The sequence below is a fragment of the Drosophila melanogaster genome, chromosome 3R, assembly GCF_000001215.4.
Source record: "Drosophila melanogaster chromosome 3R".
Taxonomy (NCBI): Eukaryota; Metazoa; Arthropoda; class Insecta; order Diptera; family Drosophilidae; genus Drosophila; species Drosophila melanogaster.
This window is the reverse complement of record NT_033777.3, coordinates 10,604,649-10,632,466: the sequence shown is the minus strand read 5'-3', so window position 1 is coordinate 10,632,466 and position 27,818 is coordinate 10,604,649. Positions and strand designations below refer to the sequence as shown.

The 27,818-nt window shown below is 40.1% G+C and overlaps 1 protein-coding gene across 5 annotated transcripts in view; it reads left to right on the top strand.

Annotated features, from left to right (window-relative positions):
• hth (homothorax) overlaps positions 1-27,818 on the top strand; it is a 132,008-nt gene that overhangs the window by 7,102 nt on the left and 97,088 nt on the right. For 4 of the 5 annotated variants that reach the window (NM_057228.5, NM_057230.6, NM_057229.5 and 1 more), the window contains exons 1-2: positions 18,191-19,482; positions 27,099-27,379. In NM_057228.5, the coding sequence (NP_476576.1) occupies positions 19,468-19,482; positions 27,099-27,379 (296 nt within the window). In that variant the 5' untranslated portion in view covers positions 18,191-19,467. Of the gene's footprint in view, positions 1-18,190; positions 19,483-27,098; positions 27,380-27,818 lie in introns of those variants that run through there. The other variant, NM_001014613.3, reaches the window with a different exon arrangement.

The window sequence follows — 27,818 nt, the reverse complement described above, 5'->3', positions numbered from 1 at the left end:
ATTTGAATTAAATCCAAACTTTCTCGCCCTGAGTCACCCTATTCCTGGTCATGTGGGGCGCTTTTCGAGAACGCATTTGCCTGGCAAATGCAATGACCATGGCACTCCGGCGAAGACAACAGCGAAGGTGTTAAGTTATGGCACAGTCTGCTCCACACAGCTGGGCATCCAATTTGGCCCACCACAGGCCGCTGCTCCCCGAACCACTCCCCAAGCCCCTCCTCCACTGGTGGCCACCTCCAACTCCTTGGCCAGAAATTAAGCATCAGCATCGCATTTCGCATTTGCCATTTGGCGTGTGTGTTGGAACATTCCAATGGCTCTGGGTGGTTTCCACTGCTGTCACTCTATACACTGAACAAAATTAAGGCAAAAATCTAATTAGTAGGTATTTTATGCCTTACAAGGATCTTCATTTAAATTTTTCTATTAATTGTGTTCTATATACAAGTTTATTAAAAACCCAATTTTAAAGATAAGTATGCCGATTTAAAATACTATTTTTTCTGTGCGAAAAAGGCAGGACAAGGGGGAATACGAGGAGTGATCCGACCACTCACCCCGGTTTGGGCCAACGAGCGAGCTACGCGATTTGATTTATGGCCCGTTGTCAAATTATCCTTGATAAGTCATTAATATATTTTGTTAGTTCTTATAGCCAGGAGTGCCTGCCCCTGGCCTCCTCAACTTCTGGCCATACCCTCCTCATCAACGAGTGTTTGTATTTCTCGATTCCGACATTTGACTTTTGGGGTCCCGAACACTTTCGTTTGTTCCAATTCACATGGTCATAAAAACTGCGCCTAAATAGCTCCCGCTTCACAATATAATTTATGTCTTTACCAGCTCTCAAATGAAGTGGCAAATTCACACTTTTGGAAAACCACTCGCCATCGCCCCCCCAAAACGAAAGGCAGTAAAAATGTAATTGTGTGGGATGAGAATACGAGTAACATCATCATAAAAACCAATTCACAAATCATAAATATAAATGAATTTCGTGCGGAGGAGCAATCGATTCGATCGCATTTCGCATACAATAAAGCAATCTGATTTTCGTATCATAAACTTAAGTATATCTCTCCTAGTCGTCGGAACCCTCGAAACATTGGCTATGTGCCAGCCGTAAATCTTCCTTCCTATCAGCATCTCCCACAGATCCAGCGATCCAGAGATCGAGGTATCCACAGATCCGCGGAGGTAGGCCGATTTCCAAGGGGTTCAGGTCCAGTGTTTGCGCATGCGCACGCGTTCGGGTTTGAGTTCGAGTTAGCCGGCGCTGATAGATTTATGGCGCCAAATAAAATGCCTCGAGACAACCAGCCAAATCACCAGGCTCAGCCTCAACCTCGGTTCGCTTCGGTTATTTGCTTTTTATTTTCTCGATGGTTTTCGGCTGGGAAAACAGGAGTTTGTGTGTGTGTGTGTTTGTGTGGGGGGGGGAGTGGGAATGGGGCCTTTTGGCTGCCGGACCAGCTGCTTAATCAAATAGTAAATGCGAGAAGAGTGCAGTAAAACACGATCATTGACGATATGCGGCCATATTACAGCTCCATAAACTGCCGGGCATATTGGCTTTGACTCAATCTAGTAGCGATTTGGTTACATTTCTCGAAACCATGGGAAAGTAGCATATTACGAACTAAAGAAATATGAAAGATATCAAGATCTCATCGAAAAATGAGGGGGCTTGACCTATAATATGAAATTGTCTGTTAATTTATAACTAGAAGAAGTATATCTACTTCATTATTTTATATTTTGAAGACATGTAAATTCCATAAATTAAATTACACATTATGTACTAAGCATTCTAATCAAATAAATAATTTGAGCGAGAGTACAAATAAAAGGGTGTTTCATATTCTTCTACCATATAGTAGTCATGCCACGCCCCGTAACAAATCTAATCACTTAGTGGATGAATCGCGGGCACGCAATTTGCAAATCGCCATCATGATCGCACCATAATAATTCCTCCGATACGATAATTAGTCGCAATGCGATTATAAAACATTTCCCAGACCGGAGCAAAAGACTGGAGTCTGGAGGAGTCCCACATTCGCGGAGGACACTGCGCATGAGTAACGCGCCGCCGACTCAAGATTTATGGGCTGACGCTCTGGGAGATTGTGGAATGGGTTTCCAACTGGAAAAGGGGCCTCAAATTGGCCCAGGGCAGTAGATAAAGCTGGAGCACACTGGAAAACACTACGAAGACCATTAAAAATCAATTATAATGTAAGAATAACAACACTTTCGTTTGAGCTCTTGGTTATGTCACTAAAACTAAATAGAACTTAAAAACACCTTTGATTTCTTAAGTTTTAGACCGATTTTTTTTCAGTGCATCGTTTGCATTTGGCTCTCCAGATGGCGACACTGCTGATGTCCGAAAGATCTTGACCGCTCAGCGCTTTTTTTTTTTTTGCTTTTGCTCCGGGCATGAGCGCTCGCTCTCGTAATTTATGCGCTCAGATCGTTGACATAATTGGCTGGGGGGAGGGTTTTCCACGCCACATAAGCAAATTGATTGAAAACCTACAACAAAATCAACGGAGTTGCTAAGAAAAAAAAAATAAATAAAGAGTCGAAAAAGGAGTAGAGAGGGAACGAGAACTTTTTCGGAGCGACATGCAACAATTTTTATGAAAAATAATTACACCTTTGTACTTTGTCAATCAAAGTGAACACGACCCAGACGGCAAAAGGCAGACAACATGTTGAAAAATCGGTACAACATTTCATTGAGTCAACACAAATGGGCCAGGCTAACTGACTGCGAGCCACGTAAATCTCATTTGAGCCTCCACTGACATGTCGCAGGATTAAGTTGTCAATTGGTTCGGAGTTGGTTTCATAGTGCCGTGCCTCGTGCCCCCCTTTTCCCCACCCATGCGGCACCAACGATTTCCCCTCGATGCGAGTGCAAAAATATTGAAATTACGGGGGGCTTAGCTTGCAATCTCAATACAATGATCGCATTTTGATGGATTCCCCATGATTTACGAGGCAACAACCAGTTAACCAGCTAACCAGTCGCTTTTGGGCCTCCAGACATCGAGCAGCAACAATTAACGAGCCCCATTTTAGGTGTTACCTGCCACAGAGCAAAAGACGCAGCTCCTTCCACCTGCCAATAAAGATAATTTATGTACCTTCAAAAGTGTGATGGTGTGTGTCCGGTTAGTTGGATTGCAGGATTGCCGGATAGCTGGGTGCCTGCCTGATTAGCACCACGTTCTGCCATCTGTGGCTATAAGTCAATTAGTTGGGCGATCTCAGGCGATAAGATTGGCAAATGATATGCCATTGATTTCTAGACAAAAAGGGCAGGGAACTTGGGTAGATGTCTTCATCTGATTAACATTAATAAGCTAGATGCAATGCAATATATTTAATTAAGCTCACTTCTTGATTGAGGAGTAGATGTATCCTAAATGAATCAGAAAAAACTATAAACTAGACAATAAAACACAAGTTGTAAAGAATTATATGCCAGAAGTGTAAACAAAATACTCTTAAGACATTAAAGTGGAAAATTCGCACAGCAGTGTCAAAGAATAAAATCAAATTAAAACTTTTTATAACTTTGATTAAATTACACCAGTTCGCTGGCTGGAAAATCTGTCTGCGAAATAGTGCAACTTCCATACGGGCCAAAAGTTTTTTATCCTGACATTTATACGTTACCAATGGCCATAAACATAATTGCGCACGCGAGGCAATAAAAGTGGCCAACTATCAAAAATAGTGGAAAATACATGGGAGTGCTGTAGTTTTTCGCATATCACGACAATGATGCAAGCTGTCAACTTCCCGCGGTGTTCATAAAAGTCTTGTTTTGTTTTGGGGCAGCAGATACAGGCGAACGAACTCACAGATACCCAAACTAATAGATGCACGCAGAAAAACCAGCTTGTTGAAAATATATTAAAACACATATTTAGTTATTCTAATTATGTGCTAATGTAGTCTCTCTCTCTCTAACTCTTTTAAATGCTATTTTATAACAAAACCATGGAAGTTATAAATTGAATATATTTAGTGTAACACATTCCATCTTCTCTGAGTGTAGTTCACCCAAACCCATGGAAACACGTACATGTGAAGTGGGTGCCATTGCATTTGCATTGTTATCGCTCCGGATACGGGTCCCATTTTCAGCGGCAAGTTCGTCAATATCCATTTGCAGATTCTGGTTTCGCGACCCCCATCCTTCATGGCATATATGGCATGAGTGTGGCACATAGTGCACCCCGCCACTCCGAAATATCTATGAACTGCACATTCCTGTTGCATATTTGCGTTTGCAGCAGCGGCACTTATCACTTCATTGCAGTTTTATGATGCGTCAAAATTGATGCTTAACGGTTTTTCGCGTTCTCGCCGCATTTAGAGGCACTCCGCGTTGACGGTTTCTATCTGTACGAGTATGCGTGCGAGTGTGTGGGTCTGGGCCTGGTCGTGAACCATGGCCAATGCAATGAATTTGATTTTGATGTTGATTTGGCCGTCTGCGAAATGTGCCCAACTGTTGCATGCAGAGCAGTTTTCAATTTTCATCGGATTTCACATCCGCGTTGGGTTTTTTGCTCTAATTGAATGTTGACTGTTTGGGTGAAGAGTGGGATTACACTATGCAGGGATCGAGTTAATGAAAATCATCTGGAAACATCACTTTTTAAAGAGATACAATTCTGCATACCTATTATTAATATTTCAGTAAATTATTCAAACATTCTTAATTAAAGCCTTAGCAATTAAATGATATATTTTTTTGATTTTATGTAAAGAAGAATAAGTCCACATTCCAGTTTACAGATTTGCAATGCAATTCAATTCAACAACAAATGAAACATTCTCAAAATAAGTATGAATTGACTTAATTACAGTACCCCAGTAATTTTCCACTTTACTCTGACACATATCACCTTTCAGACATTCCTGAAAAATATAGCTGCTATCACTCCCCTCATTATTATTGTTGCTTGTTTTTTATTTTATTAGCGCCAAGGGAATTCCCCATAAATGCGGGGGAGAAGTTAAAGAAGTTCGACAGCTAGTCCCATTCCAGTTAGGTTTCGATTGATTTTATTACCGATTTTTAGGTGGTTTTTATGTTCTAACAACAATTTGGGAAAATTTTACGACAGAATAACTCTAGGGGCAAACAACTCTGTTTCCACTTTTATTTTCCGCCATTCAGACGAACTTTTACGATCGTTTAATTGAATCGTGAACATATCTTTCGCTTTGATTTCCTCTATGATTTTTTTATTGTGCATTTTTTGTGTTTTTTTTTTTTTTAATTTATTATGTGAGTAACCAGGCAAATGAGCCAATGAAATATGGTTACGATCGCTGAGAAGCATTAAGTATTTACATCGACAACTCGTAAAGGGCGAGCATTAAAATCCAAAAGTGGGTTACTCAATTAATATGGCCTGGGATTGAGTCACTCGATCTGGGATCTGATCTTGTTATACACTCCCAGGCGAAAAGGAGCGACAGCTGAAAGTAAAACTGTACAATTTACACAACTGCCGAGCATGTGGCAAAGGACGAAGGACGAAAGACGAAATTACTCAAACAAAATGGTCGTAAATCGAGAATTTGACTTCTTGTCGTCAAAGTAGGCAAAAGAAACCACCACCGAGCGTTCGGCTTCAGGTAGAAGAGCCAGCCCAGCTATATGCCATATATAGTTTCCCCCGAATTGTGCCGCCTGAGACTTCGGGGAAATAATGCACAAGCAACACTTACCAACCTACCAACCGACCGGCCGATCCGGAGGTTAAAGGTTATACCTCTCCCTTCAGAAGTCTTGTCCCTTTCTTTCTTTTTTCTAGATCGAGGGGCGCAACCAGAAATTGAAACAAAACAATCAGCGATGCGCAAAGGATGCGTTGTTAATTTCATTTACCCCGAAAACTCACTTTCGCTTTCTGTGCCAAGAGATCTTGGCATCCAGGGATCTCGGATCCTGCCTGCTGCCATTCCAAAGGTTCGAACCACTCCACCGCACTCCATTCCATCAGTTTTATTTTGGTAGGGGCTAGCCGGTCATCCATCGCTGCACATGTAAGTCGACACCTTGCCCGGCGAACTATGACCTGGAAAGCAGGATACACTGTGAGAAAAAGGCTATGCTAAGGAAGGGATGGAAAGAGTTGCACTCTGACCAGATTCAGTGCACTTTGAAACACCAATGTTCTTAGCAAACTATAAATTATATATAATATTAAAGAAGAGTCTTACACACACTTTTAGTTCAATGTGGTGTTCAATCAATTGTATATTTAATAATTTTAGATTTTAGGCAATACATTCCAGACTCTGATCGAAGGGTGCATTTTTTCTTAGTGCACCACCAACCTGGCTGCACATCCTTTGCTTTACACACTCTGGAACACAGGAAGAAAAGGGAAATCAACTCGAAATTTAACAACTGTCTAAATTTTACGATCATTTTGTGGCCCTTGTTGTCCGGCTGGGTGGATCGTGCGATTTAACACGTAATAGTTGATTTCGCTAATAGAAGGCCAATCATAAAAGCCACTTTTATATGCAATTTAAGTGCCCGCGGTTCGGGCCTATCAGTATCAGTATTTCAGCATCAAATTAAACGTTCCACACGCGGTCGCCCAGACATTTTACGATCCCACACGGATCGTAAAAATGAAATTTCTTCCAGCCCCTTCGCGTTTGCGTTGCGTGCCCCAAAATGCAGCAACGACTTTGGTTTATAATGGCCGGACAAGTTTTGTTTTTATGCGATTTCTTTTCAGCCTGGTTAGTTTTAACAGTAGTTTTAGCTGGACATTTAGATTGCGAATTGCCTGATGGCTTATATTATGACCGCAATGAAGTCCGATCGCAGATAATCCGCAAAGGAACTGGGTGAGTCAGTTAATTCTCAAAGATGAGGCAAATTCCGCCTGATCCCATTAATTGGGATGAAATTTACGAGTCAACTTTGAGTAGAAGTAAATTGAATCAATGAATGAAGTAGAGAAAATTTATGTTGGTCCTTGAGGAGATTAGGGAAAAGGACATACATGTTTGTTTTTATTTGAAAATGGTTTACAAAATTACTTAAATCAAAATGGGTCATCTTTTTAGAAAGAAATCGTATCCAGCGTGCTGAATCTTATAATGTGCAGAAAATATTTTATTATACGCGAGGCAATAAAATCGGTCATCAAAATTTTGCACGCCCATAAAGTTAGAGTAAATGGTTATCAATATAAAATACAAATTCCCACCCTTGAACGTTGTGTCTTGGAATTTTTGAATCTTCCCACAGAAGCCACAAAAAAGCCCCGTCACCTGTTGATGGACCTTTGGCCTCTGGTGAATCAGGAGCCAATTTTCCAGGGTGTTCAGAGGGTAGAGCGGAGCTACTTATCTTGCCAAAAAGCAAACAATCACGCGGGTGACTTAACCAAATCGCTCCTCAACAATGAATTCAATTCAGGCAACGTCTGCCACCCAGCGATCGAGTATATATATTGATACAAATATATATATATCGCCATATACAGACACTTGTATATCAGTGATTGAGCGATCAGTTAAAACGTTTCTTTTTATTTTATTTTTTTTCATGAAGTGAAGCAGAATGATTGAGTGGCTTTCATAGACCGACCTGCATGTTCCATTCCATTCTCCACCAAAGGTATTTCCCATGATTATTTTTGGAGGTAGAGCAAAAAAAAAAGATAAAGGGATACAGTGCGGTGAGAAAATGTAAGGCTAATAAATATTAAGTGTTAAATGAATTTGTATACACAGTCGATGCTGTATGTACTTGAAAGAAGTCTAAAGGTATTTATTTGAGCAAAGTCATATGTTGTAATGTAATACTTTTTTGCATTAGAACCACACTGTTTATTTCCAAACATTTTTCGTGGTTATATATTGCCATACCGCACTGTACAAGAACAAAATGCGTAACCGCAACATTAAGTCGCATTAGGCAGTGTCAAAAAAAGCATTTACCTTTGCGATAGAATGTTTGTCCGATGGTTTTGTTTACCTCTGGCCGCTCAACTCCTCCACCTGCAATATATTTCAATTGCCAACTTGACATGTCTATCCGTCTGTCCCACTGTCCCGCCGACCGTTTTGGCCCACTGTACTCAATCTGGAGAGGGCTCAAGTGGCTTAATTACGAAATACCTGTCTATGCTCTACCTTTACCTCCTGCCCCACCAAAAAAAAAAGAAGCCCATCAATTAGGGAAAACACTTTTGGGGATCTGTCAGTTTTGACCACGTGGCCAAGGATGCAGTTGGGTGTATATGTATGTGTGTACACCCAGTAAGGCCCATAGATAACCCGTGCTTAATGAAACCGTCGATAAGTTGCTCAACTTTAAGCGGTATACTTGTCACTTTTGACAGGTTCGTTAATGCAGCATGTTGCACGTTGCTTCAGGTTGCAGCTTTTTTGCTAGGTGTGAAATGCCCTATTAACCGGAAATTTACGATCCCGTCGTGGATATGGATATGCTTAACCCAAAGCAGACAACCTGTTATGGTCCGAAAGTCCTTGAAGGCCACAAGGCCAACACTCAATAAATTAACCCTTACCCGAAATCCACCTTCGACTTGCAGTTCTAGTTCTTGAAAAGGTAAAAATCACGTTGTTCCGGTCGTAAAAACTTTGCCATTGTTTTTTTGGGCGGTTCGCAACTTTACGACTTTCCGAGTGCATCATCGAATGGGAAATGGGAAAAACTCTGTGAAATGAAATATCAATAAACGGCGCAACAATTGAATTTACACCAAACAAAACTTTTTGACAGCTTGTAAAGGCAGACTGGAGGGGGTCTGGGTCTATTCCTCAGGAAAAGATTGGTGGAAATGGTAGGACCGAGCATTCGGGGAACGAGGGAGACATTTTTACGATGAGCCCACGTCGAAAGGGTCGCTCGAGGGTTATGTACACTCGCCTCTAGTCATAATTTTCTATTTATCGTGTAATTTGTAGCGCAATTTGTTGCTCGTAAAACTCTCAAGTGAAAATACCATCATCGTCTTTAGCGTCATCGTAATCATCATAGTAATCATCATCATCGCACTGAGGGCCCATATAAAACTCGTAAATGTGAAAGTTGTCTCTGTGCCTCGGGATTCGGGATTCGGGGTTCTGTGCGTGTAAACATCAGGAATTGACATCATAAATGGTTCTGGCCGAGTTCATTGAATTTATAGACATCCTCGCACTCATGAAGTCACAAAAATGTCCAATTCATCGGTCGTAAAAATTGTTGTGGGAGATTTTCCAAAGGGAAATCGCTGTAAGGTGAAAATGTTGTGGACGAGCCAATTAGTAATCCTTTTTAATAACCTTCATTAAATTTGAAAAGTGCCTTTATTGTCATTTCATATGTAAATTAATTATCTTTTTATAGAAAATATAAGGCTTATATTATGAATAAAGCATAAAGTTAATAAAAACAAGTGGATTCTATTAAGGAAGTTAGGCTGAAATATAGCTTATTTATTTCTATTTCTGAAGTTAATAAAACCTACAACGAACTAGTATTTATTAAAAAATAAGTAAAGGCAAGCGGCATTTCCGAATCACTGGTATAAATCAAGCTTTTAACCTTTGAGAAAATTGTTTTTCGCCCACTTGCTCAATAAACATTTTTCGTGAAATTTTTCGGTAACGCACACAGGGCGTATACGCAATCGGGCCGATCGAAACGCACACAATCGCAGTGGGCATATCCATCATCACCAACACAGACGTGCGTGCAGACACACGAAAGTATTTTGCAAATTTGCGCTCAATTAATTGCAAATAATTCATTTGTTGTTCGCCACGGATCAGAAAGAGATGGCCACGCACTGGGGCATATTTTATGGCATTTTGATTTGATTTTTGTCAAGCAACTGGGGCTGCGGCAGAGTTTTCCCCTCTTCAACACCCCGCCAACCCATCGTCCGCAGAATCCGAGTCTTTTGATTTATTGCCGACCTTGTTATGTGCAGGCGCATTAGCGATATATCCATTTCACTTTCCATAATGGCATAATGGTGGCGGGTTCGAATGGACACCACCCCTTCGGCCGCAGAAGCCCACGGGCGAGAGCGAGACAACAGGGGCTTTTCCAAGCTGTAAAGAGCGAAGGGGAAATGCGCTCGCCCTCTCGCTCTCTCTCTCTCTCGCTCTTTCCCTTTTGGCGGCTTCGGCTTTTCCCCTCGCTTTTTATGGCAAAACCGAAGAGTGCATCCGAAAGGAGGGGAAAGCAGGGCCACTCATGGATGCCTTTCGATCGACAGGAATCCGGGCATTAAGCGCAATTTATGAGTTTTGATAATTAGGAAACGCGATTAACAAGCCAAAAACAACGTCATCGTTGGCCTGCTGATTCGAAAATGAAAAGGTGGCTTTTTGCTCGAGAGTTAATGTTATTTTTCTGTCGCCTTAACGGCGGAGATGTGGCTTAAATCCTCCTTTTTCATTTCGAGAGTTGTTTTCATATCTGCAGAAATGGCGATCTTAACTGAATTTATCGTTTATTTGATATACTCTTTAAAGAAATATATGACAATACAGATGTTATTTGTAAAAATAAATACTTAAATCAAATATATAGGAATAAGTATAATAAAGTGTAAAAAATAAATGATATAATGTAAGAAATATTTGGTCTATATCATATACCTTCTCATAAGATCTTAAAGGATAAACCGAAAGGTCTCGGTCAAATTTTTGTTAATTTATTTATACTCAATCATTGTAAGAGCATACAAATCAGCTTACTTGCTTAAAAAGTCATTGTCACCCCACGTTGTGAATAACTTTTTGCCGCTTACCTTTTTTGCTGCAGAACCGAAACTGCACTGACAATTAAATTTAATTTGACGTAAATGCCAATATTCAAAATGCAATAATTCTGCTGAAACAGCAGAGTCGTACGTACGTATTTGCTCATTCCAAAAATCCTGATTTCAATCCGATTCCTGATCCCCGCAGCTTTTCCCCGTCACTCGGCTCATGGCTTTTAACTTTTGGCTTTATTTTTAGTCGCGTTCGAAATCAATTTATAAATTTCGTTTCATTCGGTTTTTTAACTTTGAGGTTGCTGTTTTTATTGTTTTTGTTATGCAAATGGCCGGCGAGCAAGAACAACAAATGTTTTATATTATTTTTGGCCAGCTTAGTCAGCCGGTTTGGCAGCATTTCCTTGGTTGGGTATTTTATGGCATTTTGCAAGATTTAAGAGCATAACAGTTCTCCAGTCCAGTTCGTAGTCAAATGTGAACCATAAAAAAGGTCAACGAGGTCGAGCATATTTTGAATAATTGGACTATATTCCAGATAAGAAATTAATGGATAGCTTGAAGCTATTAAAATACTCGTGAAATCAGTTAGCTGTAATACAACTCAACAATTTAAGAAAAAGTGAACACATTATAAATCTAGTTCTTAGTATTTTATATAATTTGTTGTGGTATAATTCCATTTGTTTTTGAGGCTCTGTTTACTTTAAATAATTCATTGTAGTAAAATATTAAGAAACAAATATACAAAGTTTGATTACCTAAGCGGTATTAAGATAAGTCACATTTTCCAAACCTAAAAAGCAGTTGTTAAAGTGCACAGATTTTCCGAAAACTCTCAGTTTACTTAGCCCGACCTTGAATTTCCGCAAATTGTTGCAGTTTGCTGCTCTTGCTTTTCCCCTCCGAGAGTCAACTCCGTTTTGGCTTTTGTTGCGGTCCGAACAGATTGAATTTTTGGCAAAAAGTTTTTAGCAAGCCCCACAGAGTCCGAGGACTTTGCAAAGGTCTCCGAGGCTGAAAGTCCACAAACTGTGACCCAAACGATAAGAGGGGTCCCCCAGAAGCCCAAAAAAAACAGGAATGGGGCCCAAACTAAGAGTAATTGGTTACGTTGCCTTATCGAAATACACACAGAAAACTGGGGGGAGTGGTAACAGCGTTTAATTAGAGTTTGCTCCTTATTTATTTATTTATTTGCCGGCCAGCCAGGAGCGGCAGCCTCCTCGGCCATCTTCCATTTCGGGTGACCACAACGCAGTTGCTCCTGGGCAGCTCATGTTGCTTCTGTAAGTTCGGTGCGGCTCTTGTTTTCCTTGGCTGGACTGCATTTTTGTGTGCTGACCATTAATAATTTTATTGAGTCGATGTGCTTGCTGCTGTTTGTTTTCCTCAGTTCTTGTTATTGTTGTTGCTTGCACAACAGCAGCAACTTGCAACAGTAGCAACATCGACGCAAAGGCGGCTTCCGTTTGGCAGTCCCCCCGGGAAAACTTAGCTTCCTGCTCCAGCTTTTTTTATCAGAACTTTAGCTTTGATTTTTGTATATTTCAACAGTACACAATCAAGGAATCGAAACAATATAAGACATCATTTTCCGCTATGAAGTGCCAAGGAAATAAATCTGAAGTTTCTTTCTTTTAATAAAGTGTGTGTTTATCCATTAAAGAGTATTGTGTATAGGATTTTATAAAATAGTTACAATTGCTCTGGCATCGCTTTTTCCTCTTTTGTTTCCTTCAATTTTCAATCGAGAATTTTTTGGCACTTGCAGATTGCATCCAAATGGCCACGCCTCAGAAAATCCAGCCCCCCAGCCCACTGACCACTGCCTTGCCACCCGAAACCCTCAACCCTCTACTCCCCTGGAAAATGACCCATGCTTTTGGTTGCTTTTCCTTTGCTGCTGTTCTGCTGCTGCTGGTCATGCGATAATAATATTTGTTATTTACTTTGGCGGAAGGAAAAGCAAGAAAAAATCAACTACAAAGAAAACCTCGAAAAAATAACGGAAATGCACATAAATTTATTTATTTTGTGCGTTTCTTGTTATTTCTTTTTCCAGAATTCTTTTTCGACTGGTTTCTCATTCCCCGGCTTCTCAATTAGATTTTCTTGACATTTCCAAAATAAGTTTCTTTCTGATGGCATTTCTCCTGCAATTTTCTTTTCAAATTTTGTTGACATCAATTTAGGATAATATGCTCGATATATAAGAAAACCCAAATGCCATTAGCCGGTTGTTATTGCCAAATTATTGAATTTATTTCAAATAATAGATTAAATTCTAACCGGAGTTTATTCATATGTATTATTTGCTATGCTTTGTACAATTTATAACTTGAATTTTCAATCGAAATATTTCCCCTTGACGAATTAGAAGTCCATTTAGCGACCGCTTTTGTAATCCTAGAAATGGTATCTCATTCCTTAATTTAGTTATTAACATGATGCATCTTCTTACTCGCCCGCCTCCATTTGGACTAAGTAGTTTTTCATAGGAAAACGATTTCCTCCATCTGTGTAAAAGTGATTTTCACTTCATTTCGATGGGCTCACTCCCCTGGAAAACGGCACCCCCGCCCCCAATTGCGCCCTTGACAGTTTCAAGTGGTTTTCCAGGGCAATCAATCAAAAGGCAGCCAGAAGAAAAACATTTCCCGACAAATGTGCTAGGAAAAGATCACCGGTCCTGAGAGGGATGAGTCACTTGGGAGCGGGATGAGGATTTCGTATATTCGATTTTGAATTTTGTGTTTTGGATTTCGTAGTTTGTACTTTGGAGGATTTGTCTGGAGGGGTGCACAACACATGTGGTCACAATCACATTCGGATGGACGAAAGACTCGGTGCATCTTAATCCCCGTTGCCTTCCGCTCATTTGCATTTCCCAATCCCAATGTTTTTCTTCCTGACTTTTCCTCAACACCAGAGCTGTGTATCTGCCTTTTTCTAACTCAATTTTCTTATTTTCATTGCAGGTAAAGTATGATCAAAATCCCTCAGCAGGTAAGTGAGTTAGGAACCTAAAGTCCTTCGGAAATTAACTTTGTGGACAAAAGTTTTCAAGCGTGATAAATATTAAATTATTTTTATACAGTGGGTGATAGAAGGAGTAGAGTAAATTATTTATTTATTTTTTAAAAATTGGCTAATAACAAGTACGATGTCGTGTAATGTCAAAATAAACCGACTAAATATTGGTTTATTTACCCTTTCACTCTATCCACTGTATACAAAATTATGCCATCGAAGGAGACAGCCTAAAGTTAAACGAAATATATTGTGATGCCGGCGGTGTCCTTGAGATTAGCGGGGTGGCAGTGGGCGATGGGCGGTAGGCGTGTGTAGACCACGCTTGTTGACAGGCCCGTCGGCTGGCCGAAATGGAATTGACACTTTTGTCGGCGGCTGTCAAAAGAAGAGCAAAACAGTCGAAAATGCCAAAAGGACATCGTCCTGGATGACCCGGCACATTTGTTTAACCAGCAAATTTGCCATCGATTTTTCTTCGGGTCAGTTAAAGTAGGCTGAATAATGACTGGAGAAAAATTAAATAAAGCTCGCAGGACCTTTGCTGCACAGAACAAAACAGGATATACGTTTTATAGATCAATCAAACACATTTTAAATGCCTCGGATTTTAATCTTTGTTGTGCATATTTCTAAATTCAAATAACTTACAGTAATAAAAATTTTAGGAATATTCTTGTTTCTTTCTGTGTAGAGGGTGTGAGTCGCAATAGATCAGGTAGATTTATGAACAAGTGTCCTAAGCCTTTTATGGGCCTTCTCAAGCGTTGAAAGTCACAAAAAAATTAGTAGGCAAAAGGAAGATTCATGGAAGATCAAGTAACTGCCAAAACAGGTAACTATGCAGGTAAACTGGTAAATTCCGTGTTAAAAATACAGCTCCTTTTGACAGGACCTCTGATTTTATATGAATTGTATAATTTTTGGCTTAGGATAAATGAATTGTAGGCGGTAATCGGAATCAAAATTCGCGCGCTTCTTAACAGAAATCAGTTTTTTATGTATTAAATTAAAAAATATCGGTGCAAAAAACTAAAAATATAACAATAAAACCTGAATAAATAAATATATGCAATAACATAAGTATACAGACTAAAGGAACAGTCAAACAATATTAAAACGATTACATCCTACAAATTATATGAATAAATCACGATTTGAACGACTATATACCTTATAAATAAAAACAGTGAACATACAACTCTAAATACTGAAGATCCTTAAACTCCAATGACTCTCAAATCATGTTACATGCCTAGTCTTGCAATGGCTGCACAACTGTGAAACAGCTGTAAAACGCGTTGCCATAAAACACTTAGGGCCTCTCGCTCCAACGCAACTGCAACGCATGCCATCTCGCTCGGCGCTCTCTCCCGCGCTGTTCGGCGAATTCAGACAAAAACAAACCATTAAAAGCGCGGCGAAAAGAGCGCGTGCACTTGTCTGTCAAGATTATGGCGGTTTCAGTCACTTTGTTGCTGTTTCTGTGTGTTCGATGTTTTTTTTTCGTATTTCGCAGCGACGGCGAAGAAGAAGAAGAGCGCCGACGGCAACTCCTATTTTTCTTCATGTGCCATTTTTTTGTTTTTGGCTTTCTGTTTCGGTTCTTGCTTGAGTGAGTGAGCGGGAGCAAGCGAGATGGCGCCACATCAAGTTGATATCGTGTCGTCGTCTTCATCTTTTGCTGTCGCTCGTCGTTTGCGTTTGATAAATTGCGTTTATAAGAAAGAGATGAATTGTCATGCACACAACACACACTTCTCTGCCGGCGTCGACGGCGACGCCGACTGCACTGCCGGCGTTAACATCACTGTAGGTGTTCGCAAGTGTGTGCCTGTGTGTGTGCGTGCGTGAGTGTTTAAATCATATTGGCTGGCCCCCCAATTGGTGTGAGTGCACGTGTATGGGTAAGCTTTCCCTCTCTGCCCTCTCTTTCGCTCGTCTGGGATTGGAAGTTTCCAAATGCAATTTTCCTTGAGGTTTTCCCGAGTCGGTTCCTTTTCGGCTTTCTTCTTTCATTTTTTTTTCGCTCACTGGGTGGAGGCCCAGCCCCCTAAATTCGCTTCCTGCCCCTCCTTTTGTACACCCCCCCCCCCACCGTTCGCTCTTCTCGCTTCTTGATTATTTTCCTTTTTCGGTGATTTAAATTTCATGGTCCCTTCAATTTGGCAAAGTTCTAAATATTAAATTAAATTCCTGCTTCATTTGCAAAAATTCTTGAGCTTTTCTGGAGCTGTCCGCTTTATTTGCATTCTTCGAAATTTAAGTTATCTGTTCTTATTAAATTTCATCTGAAAACATTTTTTCACTCAGTATTATTCTACGAACTAAGTATATTCTATTCCTCAATTAGCGCTTCTCAGAAAACCTCGAGTTTTCTTAAACAAATAAACTTCATTTGTCTAACATTTCGTTGGGATCCTTGAACTTTGCTACCGCGTCGATCGATCTATTCGAATTTAACTTGGTCACCGATAAGTCTGAAAAGTTCCCACACTTAAGCGTTTCACTAATTTATTGCACTTAATTGATTCGATTTTATGTGATTTTTGTTTCACATAAATTACTTGGCTTTTGGCCCGAGCAGACGCACAAAAGTTGGACGTCTGAAAAAGCCAAAAGAAAGCGAGTCCCGAAACGAAAAAAGGGAAAAAGCAACCGCAAATCAATCAAAGTCTCATAAATTTGTCAAAGTGTTGACAAGACGCAGAAACAGAGCACCTATATCATACATAGTTCCCAAGATTTTGGGGGTTTGGGATTTCGGGATGAAATGGCAACCAGATTAAGTGCAACATCATCTTTTTGACCAGCGAAAACAGACACGGGAAATCCTTTTGGCGAGCGTCGGAAAACAAACAAGGCTATTTTTCATTTTCCTAAAAACGCCGGCCAAATCGCCCCGTCTCTCTCGCTCGCCAGTATCCCCGTCTCTTTCGGCGTAATGGCAACTGCAGCGCCAAGCCAAAAATACGCTGGTGAAAAATGGCCTGGGAATATGTGTTAACTGCTTTTTAAACTGCCACGAGGACGACGACACGACAGTAACAATAACAGCAACAATAGACAGGATTTCGGACTGAATACGAAGATTGGCATACCTTGTTACCCTGTAGTTATTGGTAAAACAAATTGGACTAATTTATTTTAGTTTAAAATGTAAAAAAAAATTTGTACAATCACGCCGAAGATATCACAATTGACTGAAAATTGCCCAAACATACTTGTCATCAAAAAACTTGTTCAAATAATGCAAAAGCCCGTTTCCTCAATTTTTTATTTTTGGTTTGAGATGTAACACCATTTGTACAGGGTATATAAAAAACCAAATGAGAGTAGATTCGCCAAACAGGAGCGCAGAATGACCTGCAAAATATGCAATTTTCAGCGAATGTTTTTGACAATTTATCGCCGTTCCATTTGTTGTTGTTCCCCAAGAAGTAAGAAAGAGAGAGAGAGGAGAAACTCGAACAGCTGTTTGTTGTTGTCAGGATCGCATATCCTTCCAAAGTGGCCAGATCACCGTTACAAGCCAAAAGGACGCAATAAAGGAACTGCAGCGAAAAGTTTGTTTTTGTCGTCCACGTTTCTTCTTCTTCTCCTTCAAGTTTCTTCTCTTTTTTGCCGCTTTTCTTCGAAGGCGTTGCCTATTCGGGCAAAAGTGTGTGTGTGCGAGTGTGTGTGGGGGCGCCAAAAGAGAGCGAAAAGTGAGCGAAAGCTGAAGCTGATGGACAACTGAAGCTTTCTCGCTGCCTTTCAACCTGTAAAGGTGCGGCGAAAAAGAGCCAAGCTGCCAACTGCCACTCACTCAAGCGAAAATAACAAATGGGATTGGTTTTTGCTGATTTTCGACGCCGACGCCGGCAGAGGGGCGAAAAACCCATAAGCCGTCTCCTTTTGGCCAAAGCCAAATAAATTTCAAACGCGGCGAACATTGCGCAAAAAGAGGCGAAAACTGAGAAAGAGAAAGAGATAGAACACCGCTGTACGGTACTGTATATGCATGTGAATGACAAGTGTGTGTATGACAGAAGAGGCGTACCAACAAATCAGTCATCGTCGCCCAGGATGCGAGCGCGCCTGCGCAGGCAATTCGCCGGAGCGTTCGCATAAACCATATATTCCTCTCGCTTGCACTCGCTGAGTTATGGCCAAGAGCGAGTTAATGGCACAATTGTTGCATCTGAACAGAGCGGGGCAGCTGCATGATTGACAATCATGCCGCACCGCTTGCACCCGTTGACTTTGCTGTTGTTTGTCGCTCAGCGCTCTCTTCGCTGTTAGTTAACAGCGATGTTAGGAGTGGAAACACGTCCGACTGTAGCGTAAATTCAAACGTATCTGGCGGGTTGGTTTTTCGATGAAATATCTTTCATCCGCACAGTGTATTTTTGACTGCGAAGCGCGTACGACGTGTGTCTGTGTTGCGTTGCGTTCGAATAAAAAAGAGAAGAAAAGCGAAAAAGTGTTGCCGTCGGTGAAGTTTATTATTATTATGATTATTATTATTGCCCGTTAACCACGCGTTTTGCCATCAATCAACAAATAAACAACACAAGAAACACTTTGGAAATCGCGCGCGTTTTTCCATCGCGCGAACAAAACAATCACGTTTTTTAGTGTGTTTTTCAATCACAATCGAAAAGTTCTCCTTTTCACAATTGAAGGCCAAAATAAATACTGTTATTTGAGGGCCGCGGAGGGAATTTCTTTCAACGAGGGGATCCCGCCGATCCCCCCGCAAAAACAAAGAAACACGCAAATTGCCGTCGCAAAAACACAACAGAATATATTGCATTATATATTAACAATATAATTTGTTCATCTCTAGTAACGTAGTATGTAGAAGCAGCTGTGATAAATAGTGCGCATATTATACGAAAAAAGCAAAAAGAGTATACGACAAACAAATAAAAATTAAAAGCAACCACAACTACTACTATAAAAATAACCAAGGAAAAGGCAAGGAAACTCGCAAAACGAGAGAGAGAGGAAAAGGGAAAAAACGCCATGGATTTATGACAACAACAAATGCAACCCAGTAACAAATGATGTTGCAGCAACTACTACAATACACGAGTATACCAAGAACATCAACAACAACAACTGCAACGGCAACCAACAACAAATTGTATACGATTTTTATAAACCAAACAAATGCTATGTAAATAATTATTATAACAAACACACAAGTAAAAAAAACATTCAAAACCAGATCTCCCGCTCTAGAAAACAAACAACAAACGCGCGCGTAACAAAAACGACAACATCAACAATACAACAAGTATACAAACGTAATAATAATACATAAAATCTAAACAAATGTGCCTGTGTTAAAAAAAAAGAAAGCAAAATCAAGAAGCAAAGCGTTCAAAAAGCAAAGGCTTCCCAATACATGAAAAAAGTGCAAAACATATATAAAAATCCAAGAAAATAACATCCAAAACTGAAGAACTGGAAAAGCCAAGAGTAAATCTAAGGACTCCACACGGGCAGCTACAGTAGAGCTTCCCTAAAACCGAAGCAGTTGCAGCGGCGGAGCGGGACGTCGGTCAGTGTGTTGCGCCCCCATTTGTTGTTCCTACTGTAAAAAGTGGCACAAATCGGGTTAGACGTCGCTCCCAGAGCATTAATGGCTCAGCCCAGGGTAAGTAGATCCACCAAAGTTCACTTTCTAAATATATAGAATCCATATAGAATGGTCCCCCGAGAGTGTTGTTATCCTTAAACAAGTTCCGACGGCTAAAAAACAAATGGGGTTCAGTCAATTTGTAATCAAGTCAAGTGGTGCCGACGGCACTTACAGGTTGTAGTTTATGATGATATTGTAACAGTTTTCATATCATGGATATGTTACCAGTGTAACCAAATCAATCTATAACCAGAATACGCAAAAAGTTTTAAAAATCTTCAGATATTAGTTAATCCAACTTCATGAAGTAGATCTATATAAATATTTCTTATACATGGCCTCCAAGCTTCTCCAATTTAACCCATTACAATCAATTCAATGGGGAATAGTTCTTGTTTATTAGAGCCCTATCAAAATGAATTTTAACTAAGCGTTTCTGAGTGTGTGTGTGTGTGTGTGCTTATGTGTATTGGAATAGGACAGAAATCACATTTGATTTATGCGGGTCATTTTCTGGTACAAGTTTATATAATTAACTGAGTCTGCAGCTAGACCATTTTATTTGGGAAGTGATGGAAATCAAAGATCGCCGAAATAGTGATAGATATTGTATTACATTAAACAACGGTTTACTCTAGAAAATCATTAAATAATGTTTATTGAAAATTGTTAGCTTTTCCCCTTAACTTTTCATTTTCACACCGCAATAGTTGATTCGATTTTTGTTTAAACATGGCTGGGACCTTCACCTCCGAAAAGCCCCCCCGTTGCATAGCCACAATGATTCCACCATTTTCCATCACGTTTATAAGGCATAAATTCTCGCCTCGCTTTTTAAACGGAGTAATAATTTTTACAATCCATCTGGATCGTAAATTATATGCTAATCAGGTGACCGGCAGTCTCCGCTCGCCCGCTCTTCAAAAAAATATTATTACCAAATCGCAGTTAGACTTTATCAATTGATTATCATGGACATGCGAAGTGAACTTGATTTTTATTTAACGGAGCAAAAAGACCTCAAACATGGCCGTTTGCCTGTGTGTGTGCTACCAATTAGCGTGTGTGTGTGTGTGTGTGTTACCAAAAGGTGGGCCATGCTCTTTGGGAGCATTAAAAAAATCAGAAAGAAATATAAAAAATAAAAATGGATATGGAAATGGAAATGGAGATGGGAAAAAAGAAATGCCCGCGGGAATTTTGTGTGTGTCTGCGTTACTGGCGAATAAATTTACGCCTGTGGTTTAATACCCGATTCTGTGCCGAATTTACCTCTTTGAATCCCCTTTTTCGTAATTCTCCTGCGGCTCTTTACCCGAATCGCGCCATTTCAATTCCATCAAATGAATTTTTCGACTCGGGGCGAGAGATATATGTATGTATGTACGAGTATGTGAATATATACGGGTGTTCTGTCTGTTTGTGTGCATTTGATGCATATAATTTTATTGCACATTTTGCACATTGCCAGCGGCCCAAAAGCGATCCATTCAGTTTATGCCGCTTCGTGGTTTTATTATTTACAATTTTATTTTTACCATTTTCCATGACTTTGCGCTGCTATAATTTGCGAAAAATGGCGGGAAGCAATTTTCGCGGGTTCTTCTCAAACCAAACTGCACATGCATTTTTATATATATTTAATTTGATTATTTTATGCCATCGAAACGGAGAGCAAACGAGAGAAACAGTGAGAAAGAGCGGCCGTGTAAAATGTGCAAAAAAAAAAAATGTGCAATTGCAATTTGTATAAAAATGTGCATTGCAGCTGCTGCCATTCTCCCCCGCGCCCCCTCACTTTTCCCACCATTTTTCAGTTCGTGTGCCATTTCAAACGCCTGCGAAATGCAGCACAAAAATTGTTTTGGTGTTATTTTAATTTAAAGGTTAACCGCAGCGTAATTTGTGGCATAAAATATAATTCGTCTATCGTGTGCTCGCCTCTCCCACTGTGTTTGTTCAGCTATTTTTTGTATTTCTCGTTCGCTTTAGAAATAAAATCAAAATCAAAATAGAAAAGATCAAGGAGAGCGGAGCAGCGGAAAATGCCACAGTCGATTCTGTGGTTTACTTTAGTGGCCAGCAGCATTTGCAAAAGTTGATGGAAACATTCGGAATTCGACTTAGGTGGCAAACTAAAACATTTTTTTTGTTGAGCCAGGAAAAAAATTCTAGTTATATATGTATATATTATCAGTATATAACAATGGTCCGCTGAAATGTGTACTTTCAAATATACCAACTGCTGAACTCATTCCATTAATAACAATAAATTGAATTTGAAATTCCCTATGTTACAAAATAACATTCGTCAGCAAAGTATAGTAATATTTTTTCCCGCCTAGTCCTTATCATATTGCAATAGTTTAATCTTTGCCAGCGACCAACCTTCGTCGCGAATTCTTTTCTAATTAAGTGAGCAATTCTCCAGTCTTCCCAGCCTCACCGCATGACTCATGGGCTCCCCACTTACCCCCTTTGCCACGACCCCCCGTTTATCAGGAGATTTCAGATATATCTTGGCTTTCGGTTGAGAATCCGCTCGGCAGACGCTTCACATGCCAGCGAAAATTGAGCGAATAGGAAGCGTCAGGCTGAGAGGAATATTTATAAACAAATTACATATGCATATTTCTGCAAGGGGTGCGCAGGGGGAGGGGGTCATAAGACTCTATATGGGGCCTCCACTTCTCCCACTTTCCACCGATGTTGTTTTTCGTGTGCTAAAGAGCTTCATGTTTAATGATCAAATTGCGTGCCTGATTCTTGGGTCGGTGCCTGCTGGTGCTATATAGTTGTTGCCTTTGTTGTTATAGCCTATAGAGTAGTATTATTATTTTACTTATTTTTTCCCGGCCTCTCTGGCTTACTACAGCACACACATAGTTGCCAAGTTTGACGAGGTCGCTGGCTGCCGTTGAAAGTGTTTTCATTAGTTTCATTTCTTTTTGCATTTACGCTTAAAAGTTTTTTAAATATCGCTGCCCGTTTTTCGTTTGCCGTAATTTCCCCAAACATTAAGTCAAAGTGTTTTGCTAATATTCATCGAATAAAGTGGAATTACTATTTTTGCTGGTGGTGAACTCTTTTCTCCATCTTTATAAAAAGAAAAGAAAAAAAAACGAGGGACTGAAACGGAAAAAGTGTACAGACAAAAATGTGAAGAAAAAATGTGTTGTAAAGTAGAGGAAAAATCATTTAGACAAGTTGCACGCCGCTCATTAAATTAAATGAGCCATCAGCACGCAATTTATTTTCGTATTTTTGAGTAACTTTTGGCCCCGGCAAAAATGCCAAACTCCAAAAGACTTTTGTTTCTTTGGGCCAGAAATTTTGTTAGCAAACTTGGCCAAGTCCTTGTCTTCAGCAATTTAATTAAATAGCCGAGAAGTTGGGAATCAGATAGTTAATTTAGGCCAATAAAACAATTACTGAGAGTATATTTTCTTCTACTTGCATATTCCATTCGTCATTATAAATATAATATAATCAATTAACTCGAGACATATTCGTTTAATTCCATTTAAACACAAGTTTATTTTATTTGCATGCCATACTGCCTTTTCCGCCATTTTCCGTCAATTTAAATTTCAAACATTTTCCTTAAATTTCGGCCATTAAATTGTCTTCGCTTTCGCTGGGCTTTAAATTCCCAGAAAGCAGCTAAAAATATTTTCAAAATTTCTTTTCTTTCGATTTATTTTTGATTCGATATTTTTATGTATTTTGCTTGTATTTTCCGAACACACGAATTTTAAATTTACCTTTTTGGACAAATTTTTCGTTGCTATTGGCCGCGCTTTGTTGGCTTTTTGTTAATCATCTGCCAGTTTTTGTGTCTGCGAGTTTGGGGCTCATTTTAATTTAATAAATGCCACAGACTGACGTCATTTGTTGTTGATTTTTGATAAATGTTAAAACGCCAAAGTATTCATTTATTTTTTTTCACCCGTTGGTCGCTTTCAGTTTCTCGGCTACCGAGCTTCTAATTTTTCTGCTTTAATTTTATGCATATATTTCAGTGCTATTTTTTTTTGCGTTTATTAAGTATTTGTTTTTCGACATAAATTAAATGGAAGCCGAAAATAAAAAATTAGCACACGTTTTCGATGCTCGTCAACGTTTGATGTTTCCCTGCTCGATAATATTGTTATTATAAGCAATAAAAGTTAATAATATCGCCTAGGATGAAGCGTGTTCCGAAGTTTTTGGTGTTTGGCAATGCTGCAACTGTAAATTAAAATAACACCCAGGCACGCAACAAAAATTAATTGTCTAACACCAAATAAAACTTTTTAAGGCCGCCCGAAAAAAAGCCTGGGCGTGACTTTGTTCATCTGGCGAGGGGGGCGTGGCAGCGGGACACACCTACAACCAGCGGCTTGGCTTGCTAATTAAGCAAAGCTAAAGCTAAAGTCCCAGAAAAAAAGGGGAATGAATTCTATATAGAGAGGAGATATATGGGGAAGAAATGAAAAGAAATTCAAATACAACATGATAAACAATTAATTTTGATTAGGCCTTCGTCTGCGCCAGCGCAATTAAGAAGGTTTTTCTGTTTTTTATTTGGGCTATGAAAATACGAAAAATCGAATAAATAGAAAAGACGAAAAGCAAAAGTGTTGGGGGTACGCAAGAAATCGATAAACGAAGTCGGTTGTACAACAAACATATTGTGGGTCCTATGCGGGGGAAGTGGGTGGTCTATATGGTTATATGACTATGTATAATGGCGGCCATTGTCACCATTTTGGCCAAAACACCAGCGCACACACACATGCCCACCTATTTTTCCATCTCTGTCGCGCATTTTCGGTCTGGCCGCATTTTTGCAGTCATAACTCTTCTGCCGCTGGCGTCTGGTTTTTGGTCAGTTTTAGGCGCCGCTAGATAAAGCCCAACCACCCATTTTAGCCCGTTTTTAGGATACCCCCGCCCACACACACACACGCAAAATGTCCTTGCTGCGCGGCTATTTCCGGTTCCTCTCTGCCTTTTTTGTTTGTGCAACGTTAGCAACAGTTTCAAGTTCACGCAGGCTCTGGTGACTCTATTTTAGGCTTTCGGCTTTAAGCAATTCTGTTTTATTTCCAGTTTCATTCCATAATAATTTATGGAATTCGATTTACAGAAGCTTGGACTAGATTTCCACAATATAACATTTCCTGGCATTCTTCAACTTAGTAAAGTTTTTGCCTGTTAAGTGGAGCCATGGTTTAAGTTAGGAAAGCAAAAATCTGCATATTAAAGCTCTGCCTAAAGAGTCCAATTGAGTTGTTGCTGTTAAGTTGGTCGTAGGCTGGCTTTCAGCAATGACTTAATGTGGCCCAAACACGACAAAAACATACCAAGAACCGGCACACACGGCCAACCAAACAAACAAACAGACAGACAGCCAGCAAGTGGGACAAGCGTCGGAAAACGCAGGAAAACTCCCCCAAAAAAGGCTGCTCCAAATATATATATAGGAATACAGCAAAAAAAAATAAAAATAAAAACAAAATCGTAGCTCCTTCAGCGCCTGTCACTGACAGTTTTGAGCACCACCACCCAAATTTGTGCCCACTTTTGCTGTTGTTGTTGTTTCTGTGGCTGCCATGGGGGGCGTCATAAATTTTTGAAGGATTTTCGACGCTGAACTTGTCAGAATCAGAACCATGGGCCTCGACTGCGCTCGGTGGTTGGTTGGCTTATATTGATCCGGCTGGCCAAGAGCTTTTCCATTCAACAAGGTCAATGGCTTGGTCACTAAACAACAGAGAAAAATGGTGAAAAATACAGGGACAGCGAGTGAGATAGGGAGACCCGACCATCAAAGATCATCAATCAAAGTTGGCCCAAATGGATCGGGGAGTTGTACCACAAAACAAAAAAAAAGCCATGGACCTAAGTGTATTTGCCTGTTCGATTTTTACTCTTCATTGTATTTTTGTTATTTTGAGCTCCTCTTCTTCGCGGCGGCGGCTCAAATTCCCACATTACTTATGTACAAGTACAAATTGTGGTAATTTTCAAGATCTCTTTGTTGCTCCACAATTTCATCATTTCTAAACGAACCAAGAAACGAACGCCAAGAAATCGAAACGGTTAAAAAAAGGAAAAAAAATAAGAAAAAATAGCAGCATTCGGTTGCCACCAACACTAAAATTAGCATAACAACTTTATAGTTTAACAGCCATGAACTGAACCTCAGCGCGAAAAACCGAAAAAGCCAGGCCAAAACGAACTGACTAAACCCGGACAAGTTGCTGGGTTTCTTATACTGTAGTGGCTATAGTAGTATCTATGAGTTTGTATCTCGTGCATGTGCACACAGCCAGCAAGAGCAACAAAAACCCTATGAAGAAAAACGGAGGCAGCACGACCGCCTTACTAAACTAATCTCTGGTTTGTATCTCAAGGATTGCCTCAACCTCAGAGGTTGACAATCGTCGTTGCAGAAGCTTATTTTGTTCTCCTTACTCGATTCTTATGCCTATTCAAAGAAGCCACCTGCAAAGCCAGCTGCTGTTATGACGCGCACTGCACTAGTTCAAAGTATAGATACAAAGATACTTCTTCCCTACCAGCTGCAGATCCTTGACATTTTCCGCAAACAACCCAACCGCCCCCGGCTTTTGCACTTCAAAAGTCCTCTCTCAACGGCAAGTCAATTGCTCATTTAGTGTCAAAGATTTTTCCAGGCTGATAAAAAATCAACCTCAACTTGTTCGCCATGAGGGGCTGTTCAAAACGGGGGGTTGGGCCATCTCTTGTCGCTGCACAAAAATCTTTTGTCAACTTCTTCGTGTTCCCTCAAATTATGCAGTGTGAAACGGAGAGGCGAAGTGTATCTTCAGCCGACGGACGCCACTTGAGTACAAATGATAAAAATCTCACACACCGCGTTGAACTTTTGTTAAAAAGAAGGAGAAAAAGTACCCACATGTATAGTACGAATGTGTGTGTGTGTGTGGATGGATATAAGAAAAATCATTTCTCAGTTGTTTGGTGTTATTATTATTTTGTAGTTGCACAAAACCTGTTTGCAATTGCGCGGCTCCACAAAACGTTGTACAACTTTAAGATAGATAGAGTACAACAAACATACAAACACACTCGAAAATGCCTCGCCAGATTAACTGATAATATTCAAAATTGTCTGCTGCTTTTGGCGCTTAATTAATATGCAAAAAACGTTGAAAGACAAAAGTAAGGTAACCGAAATGTATAGATACATCTGTATGGGTTGCCAAATGTGCGATGAGTATACGTCCATATAATGTCGAAGCAGCGGCAAAGTAATCACAAGGTCGTCGCTTTTTGTTGGCCATCGGGTTGTTCTTCTCTTTTTTCGAGGTTTGAGCGTCTTTAATTTAGAAAATGTATTTAAATATAAACGATTTCATGTCGCCGCTAATTTGGCTGCACTCAGAGAAACGAGAGGGCAAGAAGTAGTATCATTATCACGGAATACCCAGTTCAATCATATCTATAATATTTCCTATATATAAATGGTAACAACACTCTCAGGGCTATATTACTTTACCCATATATGAAGTAGTATTAATATTTTAATCAGCAATTTTGGTTGCATATTCCCTACTCAACACCCACTAATTCAACATTCTGTTCCCATCTCATTCGCACAGTATGACGATGGCCTACACGGCTACGGCATGGACTCCGGAGCCGCAGCAGCGGCCATGTACGATCCACACGCCGGTCACCGGCCGCCCGGACTGCAGGGCCTCCCCTCGCACCACTCTCCGCACATGACGCACGCAGCGGCGGCGGCGGCCACAGTGGGCATGCACGGCTACCATTCGGGGGCCGGGGGTCATGGAACACCTAGTCATGTATCGCCGGTCGGTAATCACCTAATGGGCGCAATACCCGAAGTACACAAACGTGATAAGGATGCGATTTATGAGTGAGTATAAGTATAGTGTGCATAGTGTGTAAACTAATGGAATTCGGTTTGGCTTCGGCAGAGGTGGCAACTCTGCCCAAGTGACCCGAGATGATCTTGATGCTAGTCGAATTTAGCTTAGATTCAGATTGGGACTAAAGTAGGGGGAATGAGGAATGTGGGAAATTTCGACCTAGAAAAATAGCTGTCAAGTTGTTATTGACTAAGCGCAAAATAAGTAGTTGCTGAGCACTCAACACCATTATTTATATATATTCCATAAAAAAGTCTAGAACTGAATCTATTTTATTGCGTGTGGGATTTGTTAAAAGCTATAATAAAATGTTAATTCAATTTCCTTAGGCTGAAATCCAGCCTACCCATTCATAATCAGTTGCATATCGATCAAAGTATCCCAACCAATCAATATACAAACGCCTGCTCTTTATCGATTTATAAT